Consider the following 12,596-nt stretch of genomic DNA (forward strand, 5'->3'; position numbering starts at 1 on the left):
AAATGTGCATGTGTCTGCTCAAACGGTCAGAAACAGACTCCATGAGGGTGGTATGAGGGCCCGACGTCCACAGGTGGGGGTTGTGCTTACAGCCCAACACCGTGCAGGACGTTTGGCATTTGCCAGAGAACACCAAGATTGGCAAATTCTCCACTGGCGCCCTGTGCTCTTCACAGATGAAAGCAGGTTCACACTGAGCACGTGACAGACGTGACAGAGTCTGGAGACGCCGTGGAGAACGTTCTGCTGCCTGCAACATCCTCCAGCATGACCGGTTTGGCGGTGGGTCAGTCATGGTGTGAGGTGGCATTTCTTTGGGGGGCCGCACAGCCCTCCATGTGCTCGCCAGAGGTAGCCTGACTGCCATTAGGTACCGAGATGAGCTCCTCAGACCCCTTGTGAGACCATATGCTGGTGCGGTTGGCCCTGGGTTCCTCCTAATGCAAGACAATGCTAGACCTCATGTGGCTGGAGTGTGTCAGCAGTTCCTGCAAGAGGAAGGCATTGATGCTATGGACTGGCCTGCCCGTTCCCCAGACCTGAATCCAATTGAGCACATCTGGGACATCATGTCTCGCTCCATCCACCAACGCCACGTTGCACCACAGACTGTCCAGGAGTTGGCAGATGCTTTAGTCCAGGTCTGGGAGGAGATCCCTCAGGAGACCATCCGCCACCTCATCAGGAGCATGCCCAGGCGTTGTAGGGAGGTCATACAGGCACGTGGAGGCCACACACACTACTGAGCCTCATTTTGACTTGTTTTAAGGACATTACATCAAAGTTGGATCAGCCTGTAGCGTGGTTTTCCACTTTAATTTTGAGTGTGACTCCAAATCCAGACCTCCATGGGTTGATAAATTGGATTTCCATTGATTATTTTTGTGTGATTTTGTTGTCAGCACATTCAACTATGTAAAGAAAAAAGTATTTAATAAGATTATTTCTTTCATTCAGATCTAGGATGTGTTGTTTAAGTGTTCCCTTTATTTTTTTGAGCAGTATATTTATATGTACATATTCTTATTCATTCCTTTACACTTGTGTGTGTATAAGGTAGTTGTTGTGAAATTGTTAGATTACTTGTTAGATATTACTGCATGGTCGGAACTAGAAGCACAAGCATTTCGCTACACTCGCATTAACATCTGCTAACCATGTGTATGTGACAAATAAAATTTGATTTGATTTGCGAATGCAATTGCTGAATTTATGTAGACATTCTAAACTAAGTGTTTTGATAACTTTCAAATGTAATAACAGGTCCATGTAGAATAAACAACCATTTACGTAATACCATAGAAACAGTCTTCTGCTAATATAACAATGTGCACCTTTCATTGTCGTTCCCAGATTCAGATACTGCGCCTATTGGCGTTTTGTCTGGTGGTAGTAGGGCTACCTTGACAGACATGTCAGTGGTTATACCTTCCTGTGTGGTGTCCCGTATGCTACACGAGACCCCTGATCCTGGTGCAGAATACACAGGATTTCTCCCTCCCCATATACTGACACCATTACATTCAATCATTTAAAAAAACACATGGAAAAGTTGTCTAACATTTGAATGTCGAGTGCCAGGTATCTTTCCATTCAGAAACATCTGTATCAAGTCAGTCTGGACTTCATCACATCATCTTGCAAGTCTTCATGTGCTGGCTCCAAACATGTTTCTGTGAACACATCTACAGTCACTGTTCTGTTACCTGACACTCAAACATATATGTGTGTGTGTGTGTGTGTGTGTGTGTGTGTGTGTGTGTGTGTGTGTGTGTGTGTGTGTGTGTGTGTGTGTGTGTGTGTGTGTGTGTGTGTGTGTGTGTGTGTGTGTGTGTGTGTGTGTGTATATCTCTTGAAGAATTTGAACAGGTCAGATCAAACCTACCCAAATGATGGTCTCCCCATCAAACGACTGAGGCTGCCATCTGGCAAAAGCATCTCCCGTCCAGCTGTAGAAATAAGCAGTTGAGGTAGAGTTCATCAGTGAAAAAGGGTGTTGCTATTACTAGACAGCTGTACTATATTAGTAGTAATCCCCTCATTGTGGCTGTGCTGAGTGCCTGGTCTCTCTGCATCTGGGAACGCACACATATAGTCACTGTAATATTAGCATGTCAGTTAGGGATAGGTGGTATCTTACACACATATACAGTGCCTTCAGAAAGTGTTCACATCCCTTGACTTTTTCCAAATGTTGTTGTGATTTAAATGGAGATTAAAAAAAAAAAAATTGTCACTGGCCTATACACTAACCCATTATGTCAAAGTGAAAGGTTTTTTTACATTTTTTTTTACAAATTAATAAATCAAAAGCTGAAATGTCTTCAGTCAATAAGTATTCGATGCTTTTTTATGGCAAGCCTAAATCAATTCAGGAGTAAAAATGTGCTTGAGTTGCATGGACTTCCTCTGTGTTTAACATGATGTGTGAATGACTTCCTCATTTCTGTACCCCACATATAATTCCTTATCTGTAAGGTCCCTCAGTCGAGCAGTATATTTCAACCACAAAGACCAGGGAGGTTTTCCAATGCCTTGCAAAGAAGGGCAACTATTGGTAGATGGGTAAAAATAAAAATAAAAAGCAGACATTGAATGTCCCTTTGAGCATGGTGAAGTTGTTAATTGCACTTTGGATGGTGTATCAATACACCCAGTCACTACAAAGATACAGGCGTCCTTCCTAACTCCGTTACCAGAGAGGAAGGAAACCGCTCAGGGAATTCACCATGAGGCTAATGGTGACTTTAAAACAGTTAGAGTTTAATAGCTGTGATAAACTGATGGATCAACAACATTGTAGTTACGCCACAATGCTAACATAATTGACATAGTGAAAAGTACCCCCTGTATATAGCCTCGTTACTGTTATTTTATTGTTGCTCTTTATTTTTATAGTTTTTATTTATTGTTTTACTTCAATTTATTTAGTAAATACTTAACACTTGTTTTTTTTTCTTAACTGCATTGTTGGTTAAGGGCTTGTAAGTAAGCATTTCACTGTAAGGTCTACACCTGTTTTGTATTTGGCACATGTGACAAATAAAATGTGATTTGATTTGTATTGAGGTAGGCTAGTTAGAGTAGCTTGCTAGCTAACGTCAGCTATGCTAGCGATGGTAATGTTGATCAAAATATACATGGTCTCGCTACCGGTATACTCACCACCACTGGGGACCAATGCACTCCATCCACCTATTTCACATATGGTCCTTCGGCAGGGCATGCAAACCAGTTGGCTGTGCATCCTGCTGGAAGCAATCATTGCATGGTCAATCCATATAGGGCTTTTCAGTCTAAAACGGCCATGCACCTTTGACCACGTTGGGACAATGAAACAACAGAACCCCATTCAATGAAGGGAAGGGGCGATTTGCACGTGGAGTTTTGCAAAATGGGGTATGATTTGTTGACATAATTGTAATCCATACCCATCCTTAATTTACTCGTTGTGACACACTGAGGTTCCAAACTCTGCTTTAGACGAGACTGACTTTATGACCAAAAGTATCTTATTTACACTTTGCAGTATTTTGACACTAGAATAAATGATTCTGACTCATACTGATGCCAAATAGACTGTTTTTTTCCTTCCGATGGAACGTGGCCAAGCTACAGCTGTGTTTGTCAGGCCATGAGACATCCCGAAAAATGTAGTGTCCCAACGGTTTGACCTACAAGCTGTTATGAGCACTCTATGGAAAGGAGACACTCACGGACACGATTGTGTTTTCTGTTTTGCTCTACAACCGCCACAAGTTTAAAGGTAACCCATACAAACAAATGGATGACTGATGACTCCTGGCTGTCCCCATCCCCAGTCCACCTTGTCGTGCTGCTGCTCCAGTTTCAACTGTTCTGCCTACGGCTATGGAACCCTGACCTGTTCACCGGATGTGCTACATTGTCCTGGACCTGCTGTTTCGACTCTCCCTCTCTCTCATTTATTTACATACAAATACACACACACACACCTGCTGTCTCAACCTCTGAATGCTTGACTATGAAATCCAACTGACATTTACTCCTGAGGTGCTGACCTGTTGCACCCTCTACAAACACTGATTATTCTTTGACCCTGCTGGTAATCTATGAACGTTTGAACATCTTGAAGAACGATCTGGCCTTGCACTCTTTATAATCTCCACCTGGCACAGCCATATGATGACTGGCCACCCATCAGAGCCTGGTTCCTCTCTAGACTTCTTCCTGGTTCCTACCTTTTTTGGGGAGTTTTTACCAGCCACTGTGCTTCTACATCTGCATTGCTTGCTGTTTGGGGTTTTTGGCTGGGTTTCTGTAAGCACTTTGTGACATCTGCTGATGTATAAAGGGCTTTATAAATACATTTGAAATAACCGTTCACTGGAGTCGGATGTTAACTGTGTGTAAGTTTGTTTCAAGTGAAAACTAGGCTGGTCTGATGCCAAAAATAGAAAGAAAATTCTTGCCTACTTCACCCATATTTTCAAATAAAATAAAATAGTATTTGTCACATACGCTGAATACAACAGGTGTAGACCTTACAGTGAAATGCTTACTTACAAGCCCTTAACCAACAATGCAGTTAAGAAAAATAAGTGTTAAAGTATTTACTAAAATAAACTGAAGTAGTTTCTGTAATAGGCTAAAAACACTACCATTAATGTAATTTAAACTACTACCAAGCTACTGCAAAATGTAGTTAAATTACTAGTTCAACTACATGTAGTTTAAGGTGTAATATTCAGAAATCGCTCTGCCATTTCCTGGTTGCAAAAATTCTAACAGTTCACCTAATTTCAGTATACAGTAGGTGACAAAACAAGCAGTGAAGAGAATCATTGTACCATCTAAACCACTGTGCAATATCTTTTCAATAACCAAAAATATTGTATTTTCAGCTGATTGAAGCTGGTATACAAAACCGAAACTAAAAGACGTTAAAACGAAACTTAAGAATGGGAAGCATAGAAATAGCGCACATAGAACATATCTACCACTTCTTAGTCTTGCTTTCAATTAGAATGACAGATCTTTCTGTGTGAATTTGGTCGGGTCGCTCAAAAAGTGACACGTTATATTAATAATAAAGTGAATTTATAATGCATTTTTCACTGAAAAACTATCTCAATGCTACAGTGAGTACATTAAAATAAATTAAAACAAGATGTAGACAAAGGACACAACTAGACAGGGCTACTGACACATAACACAGCTGACGCTACAAGGGACAAGGACAACAAGGAACACAGCTATAACAGGCTTTTTAGGCCATTTTTAAAGGAGCCTAGGGTCTGTGGTGCATTCAGGTCGAGCAGAAAGCCTGATCCCCCATGGAGCAAAGCTTGGTCCTGGGGGCGTGGAGGAGCAGGCTATCGCTCAATCTGAGGTTGTGGGTGGGGAATGGGTGCTCTGAAATGGATGCACTGGAATGTCAACAGGATGGTTTTGAACTCGATTCTGAGATGGGGAACCAGTGCAGAAATGCCAGGACGGGGGTGATTTCTTGATGTTTACACACTCTTATCAGGAGGCGGCAGGTAGCCTACCTTGTAACCGAAAGGTTGTTTGTTCAAATCCCTGAGCTGACATGGTGAAAAATCTGTCGCTGTGTCCTTGAGCAAGGCACTTAACCCAGATTGTTCCTCTAAGTCACTCTAGATAAGTGTTTGCTAAATGACAGTAATGAACAAGTGTAATCAGGATCCTGGCAGAGCCGTTCTGAATGTACTGGATCTTCTGGAGACTCCTGCCAGGGATCCCGATGAAGATTGCGTTGCAGTAGTCCAGCCTTGAGGAGACCAAGGCATACAAAACATATTTTGTGACTATATCAACAATGGACGAATGAAACAAAAACAAAAATAGTTTTTGGGAAGAATTTTCCTTTTACGGAGAAAAAAATGATGCTTTGCACAGATGTTTGATGTGATCAACGAAGGTCAGAGAGGAGTTCAGCTTAACGCCCAGATTAGAGATTGTAGATGATAAAGGGATGTTCTGCCCTGCAATGGTGAGGTGGGTTATGAGTGACTGCTGGACCTGGTAAGGGGTGCCAACAGCACTTATCCCGCTCAGTTAAAGTCCTCTCCTCTGGGCTATTAGGATTCTGATTGGTCATATCAGAACAGCTAGGAAAGTCCTCTATATGTCTGAGAGGTCTGATGAGATTTCACAGGCAGTAGGGCAAAGTTATCTTTTCCCTCTCTCCAAGGTTGTGATTGGACAGTTGTTTCCTAAAGCCTGCTCTGACCGCTGTCTCTGATTAGGTCTACTAAACTAGATTTTCACTTCGGGATACCTTGAAAGTACGAAATAAATGAGTTGTTCATTCGGCGTGTGGTGTGGGGGATCCTAAATCAAGTGCAAATTCCACACACCTGGGTCAGAAAATGACAAATCGTGCTTTTTGAATAATGTACACAGAATCAGAAGTGACTATTCCATCCCAAGCCTTAGTGAATAGGTCACAACAGATGGCCTATTGGCAGTCATTCATAAAGTCTTGTTGGAACATGTTTTTTACAATTGTTTTTTTATTTCTCCAATGCTCATATTCCATTCTAATCAATGTTCCCTCATTTTGGGGACACTGAGCAAATTTTAAGTATTGTGAGCAGAAACTTGAACATTGTGAGAATTTACTGTGAACACAGTTTTAGACGGTAGCCAATAGGTTATTGTGGCTATTGGAGCATAATGTAGGCCTACCAACATCACATAACATGTTCACATGAAATAGCTTTTGACTTCTATGATATAGCCTACAGTAGCCTATATGTAGTGTTCAATGCAGGCCCACATTGAATGAGACTTTTAAAAACGTTTTTACGTTATGAAGGGCTTGACATTAATCATTGTTTTACTTGGTCTGTAACACCATGGGCCAAATAAGTTAATGTAAATTGTATTGTGTTGTGTTGTATGATGCAGAAACCACTTTACAAAATAAAATTCATTATTACCATACAGAGAATTAGACATTGTAGGCAACCCCTCTGCCTATTGGCTTATTTGCATATTCAAGCCTGTCTCAAAGTACAACATTGCCCCGTTAATTAAGACAAGCTTTTTACCTGACTGGCTTTTCAAAGAGAGCTTGAAATGTAGCCTACAGGTTTTGTGCTCTTGTAGGAAGCAGGAACTCCCCATTGCTGCCCTATACTTAAATATAACTGGGCTAATAACTCACAAAGAATATCAACAAATGTGCACACGCACGACTCTGCGCTCTGATCTGAACTGATTTGAAAAGCGCATTCACTTGAAAAAGCAATCTATATAGTGCAAACTAATGGGTCGAGCTCAGTGAAGTTCTCTTGAGTCTCTGCGTGGAATGGCATTTCTTCTGCGCCGCAGTATTGGAGGAAGTGCGCATCCTTACATGTCCGCAGCTTAGAGGGAACATTGAATTTAATACCCAAAATGTTTACCCTGATGTTGATTGACATATATTTTCTAACAAACACCAAAACCAATCCATTGATTTGTTTTAATAATGATATCTCAATAGATGTTGAATGATATGTGAGCAGGCGAAATCCATGGTGGGCTATATTCAACCTCCCAGTCAATCAAATCAAAGCCCACCATAAGGCCTACATTATTGATGCCCGTGTTTACGCGCTGATCTTTTGTGTCTGACAAAGGCTTTGATGAGAGATCTGCATCCCTGTCTCTTTTTCTCCCCCGGTCCCTCTCCCGCTGAGCGGTTCAGCCATGATCACAGTGTTCTCTCCTCCTCCGCTGTTCTCTGATCAGGTTTATATAACCGAGTTTTCCAGACTTGTCAGAGCATTCTGACATGAGTAACAGTCTCTGTAATAGAGGCTCTCAGAAGGCCTTGTTTCAAAGGGGATTTGGTGAGGATGCCTGTCTCTCCTCTGACAGACCTCAGGGTCTGCTTCCTGGCTGCTTGGCCGTCTCATCAGATACAGCTTGATCCACTGCCAACGTGCTAACTTAGCTAAGAATAGGGTGAAGAAATGCTCAATCTGAGGACTTTATTAATGGGAAATCTGGTGCCGCCATCTCTCTCTCTCTTTCGCCCTCCCTCTCCCTTTCTCTCCTCCTCTCTCTTTACGTCGCACGGTGGGGTTCCATTAACGATTCAGCACAGAGAGGCCTTGAGGAATTGAAAGCGACAGAGCAGAAAAAGAATAGAAAGAGGAGTGAGCGGGGGTCGGCGGGGCCAGGGAGGGAGGGAGGGCACAATACACAGAAAGGTGACTGGTGAGATGGGAAGATTAAGAAGATAGTCCGATGGAATACTGAACATATTTCCATGGTGATGGAGAAGTAAATGGAGGGATGGCAGGGGGCAAGAGAGGAGAGGTGTTAAAGAAAAGGAGAACCGACTGGAATTGGGTTAAGACTTGGGAAGGAGAGGGCAAAGAAGTATAGATTTAGGGATGTAGGGAGTGGTGCAGGGTGTGTGTGGTAAAGGCGTGGATGGAGTATGCTAATTTGTAGTTTGAATTATGAATGAGATAAATTACTTCTGCAGACAGAACTTTGAATATATGCACACTTTCACTCCCGCCAACCACTAAGTGATGATTTGATTTGATAATCAAATTATGGACTCTTTCACCTTTTTCTCCTGTTTCCCCCTATGTCTCCTCAACTCCCTACTCCTAAATCAATTCAAGTTATGACACATTGACAGTAAAATCTATTTGAAAATAGCTGTGTTAAGTAATGAAATGTCACCATCACAATATTTATTTAAAATAAACGCTAGGAAGTAATGTCTAAACATGACAGAGTAATGTGATGTTCGAATGATCAGACAATGATTGGTCCTCTTTATTGGTGTTAGTGCTTTATTTGTTGCGATGTATTATTTGTATTTCTTTCCGGCTGACAGCTAAATACATCTTATTTTCCTTTCAGGTTCTGGCAACATGGCGACTCTTTCTATTTGCTGTCAAAGTCCCCTCCAAGGTATTTCACCATTTGACTTTTAATAGACTAATAGTGTTGTTTTTGATTTATAATGAGTATGATGATGTTTGTGTGGAAGATTATCAAAATAATTTGTCAGTAAAGAGAAATTGGTCATATTGATCACTATAATAACTATCAATCGGATTTCAGGTGGAGGTTACTTTCAACTTCCTGGAGATTCGGGCAATGAACACTTATCCAGATCATCAGGTGAGAAACGATTGTATTCCCTAAACCAACCATCTGTCTCATTTCACTTTTTCCATAAATATTTGTTTATCAAAACTCTTCAAAGGTTTCAGTCACAATTATATTCCCAAGGGTGTTTTGTTAATCAGGATAAATTAGTTTCAGCTATGCTGATTTTTGTCTTCTGAAATGATAATTTCCTTTACTCTGCTTAAGTGTCTGGTCACTGAAGTCTCATCTCAGTGATGTCAACTCCCCCTTTCAGGTTGTAATAGACACAGACAAGTCAACCCACTCATTGAGACTGCAATCACAAGACCACCTTGATCATATGATGAACCATGTCAACTATGCCCTCTCAAGAATATTCAACAACTCTATGTATGCGTAAGTCTACCTTGTTTAATTAATATTACTCATAGCAAGGGCCAAGAGTTTTTCTGGACCATGTGACCTGAAAAGAAGAAACTCTGGGTTGTTAGATTCTAAATGAACAGAGTTAAACTCACAGACGACTAGTAAAGCTAAAACTAAGTTTATTCACCAACTGGGTCACACAGCTGCATAAGACAAAGACATATTTACACAAACACATATATTTATACCTTCCTCCTATGCTGAGTCTCCCTGCACATCTGGACAGCCAATACATATCTGTTGCTAGACAGGACTTTAGTGATGCCTGTTCTTTCTCACTTCATCTGACCTGACCTCGACCCAAATTCTTCACCCCTCCCCAACTCACGGCTGTCCTACCTTACCTGTTGACTGAAACCAGACTGGGCTTTTCTCCTCTCCATAGGATACCTGAGATTTAACAATAACATGTTCTGATAGAATGTACTTTCTGCACTCGGTAGATTTCCATACCCTCAGTTCTAATATTGTAACATGAATAAGGATATTTCATATTTCAAGTTTAGAAGTTAGTACCCAACACGGTCCTACTTATAACTTACTATACCCTACTACTACCGACCTTGCTATGTTGTCTGTAAGAAGAGTGACCTCCGTAAACCAATGTGAATAGTTACCATATGGAAATGTTAATAATCAACTAATACACTACAATTGAATTCGACGATTTTATTTGACTCTGCGGAAACGCTGCCAATTTAAACTTACTCCTTTTCCAAAATGTCTGTTGTGTCTCAAATTAACATTGGAAGCTACATGCACATGATGTGAGACTGCCCCAGTGTGAAGACCTCCTGGTCACATGATGTGAGACTGCCCCAGTGTGAAGACCTCCTGGTCACATGATGTGAGACTGCCCCAGTGTGAAGACCTCCTGGTCACATGATGTGAGACTGCCCCAGTGTGAAGACCTCCTGGTCACATGATGTGAGACTGCCCCAGTGTGAAGACCTCCTGGTCACATGATGTGAGACTGCCCCAGTGTGAAGACCTCCTGGTCACATGATGTAGGACTGCCCCAGTGTGAAGACCTTCTGGTCACATGATGTGAGACTGCCCCAGTGTGAAGATCTGCTGGTCACATGATGTGAGACTGCCCCAGTGTGAAGATCTGCTGGTCACATGATGTGAGACTGCCCCAGTGTGAAGACCTCCTGGTCACATGATGTGGGACTGCCCCAGTGTGAAGACCTTCTGGTCACATGATGTGAGACTGCCCCAGTGTGAAGATCTGCTGGTCACATGATGTGAGACTGCCCCAGTGTGAAGATCTGCTGGTCACATGATGTGGGACTCCTGTGTGAAGACCTCCTGGTCACATGATGTGGGACTGCCCCAGTGTGTGAACCTTCCTGGTCACATGATGTGGGACTGCCCCAGTGTGTGAACCTCCTGGTCACATGATGTGGGACTGCCCCAGTGTGTGAACCTCCTGGTCACATGATGTGGGACTGCCCCAGTGTGTGAACGTCCTGGTCACATGATGTGGGACTGCCCCAGTGTGTGAACGTCCTGGTCACATGATGTGGGACTGCCCCAGTGTGTGAACGTCCTGGTCACATGATGTGGGACTGCCCCAGTGTGAAGACCTCCTGGTCACATGATGTGGGACTGACTACCCCAGTGTGAAGACCTCCTGGTCACATGATGTGGGACTGACTGCCCCAGTGTGAAGACCTTCTGGTCACATGATGTGGGACTGACTGCCCCAGTGTGAATACCTCCTGGTCACATGATGTGGGACTGACTGCCCCAGTGTGAAGACCTCCTGGTCACATGATGTGGGACTGACTGCCCCAGTGTGAAGACCTCCTGGTCACATGATGTGAGACTGACTGCCCCAGTGTGAAGACCTCCTGGTCACATGATGTGGGACTGACTGCCCCAGTGTGAAGACCTCCTGGTCACATGATGTGGGACTGACTGCCCCAGTGTGAAGACCTCCTGGTCACATGATGTGAGACTGACTGCCCCAGTGTGAAGACCTCCTGGTCACATGATGTGGGACTGACTGCCCCAGTGTGAAGACCTCCTGGTCACATGATGTGGGACTGACTGCCCCAGTGTGAAGACCTCCTGGTCACATGATGTGGGACTGACTGCCCCAGTGTGAAGACCTCCTGGTCACATGATGTGGGACTGACTGCCCCAGTGTGAAGACCTCCTGGTCACATGATGTGGGACTGATTGCCCCAGTGTGAAGACCTTCTGGTCACAGGTTGCCAGGTCTGTGTCGAGCATAGTTGGCGCTGCCATTCCCCATCTCTACATTATATTATTGTTGAATGATGACTCTTCACTGACTCTCACAGTACCCCAGAAACGAGTATGGTTGTCTGGACTGACTGCGACAAAAATAGTGTTAGTGACCAGATGGAAGACTCCACATAAGTTCAGCGTAACTCAATGGCTACAAAACTTCCTTGACATTCTTTCAATAGAGCTCTCTATAGCTTGTGTGATTGAATTTGTAAATTGTATTTTGAATATCAGTATAGAATATCGATGTACTGTATGCAGGCTGATTTTATTCATGTGTGCCGTGGTCCCACAAACAATTATATAAACATAAGATGAGTTACCCATGATGTTTTGTTTTATACATAGATATTTCCACAACATGAGCCCGAGGTGTGGAGAGAGGGAGGAATAGGATGGGTTGCACCTGCTGAGAAAGGGAGAGGGGAGTAGGGACAGTTAGGACAAATAAAGGTTATTTTATTTTTCTACTGTTTTTAGTTTCTTTATGTATGTACTTTTTGAATACAATTGCCTGTCTGTGTTCTGAACCCCTCAAAAATTTGTTTTTTATAATAATAAAAAGTTGGTCACAAAAAAAGGATTGACTGTGTTCTGGGTATTGACCTCTGAGAGGCTCATCCACAGTGATGTATATCGTCTTCCAAAAGGACTGTTTTCCAGCAGATCATTTAACAGGATCCAGAGAAACTGTAGTTAAAGGACCTAGAGTAAGTTAAAGTAATGGATTAAAGGTTAGTTAGGGTTATTGAACTAAGGATGATTAGGGTCAGACATAACACCAGACAATAGGGTTGGAT

General features: G+C 42.7%; 1 protein-coding gene across 1 annotated transcript in view; it reads left to right on the forward strand.

Moving 5' to 3' along the window:
* The window catches only part of LOC106569477 (capping protein, Arp2/3 and myosin-I linker protein 3), a 54,401-nt gene that overhangs the window by 10,365 nt on the left and 31,440 nt on the right, over positions 1–12,596 (forward strand). The window contains exons 3-5 of the mRNA XM_014140859.3: positions 8,878–8,928; positions 9,082–9,141; positions 9,386–9,507. Of these exons, the coding sequence (XP_013996334.3) occupies positions 8,878–8,928; positions 9,082–9,141; positions 9,386–9,507 (233 nt within the window). The remainder of the gene's footprint in view (positions 1–8,877; positions 8,929–9,081; positions 9,142–9,385; positions 9,508–12,596) is intronic.

This window comes from Salmo salar, chromosome 14, assembly GCF_965601325.2.
Source record: "Salmo salar chromosome 14, fSalSal1, whole genome shotgun sequence".
Classification (NCBI taxonomy): Eukaryota; Metazoa; Chordata; class Actinopteri; order Salmoniformes; family Salmonidae; genus Salmo; species Salmo salar.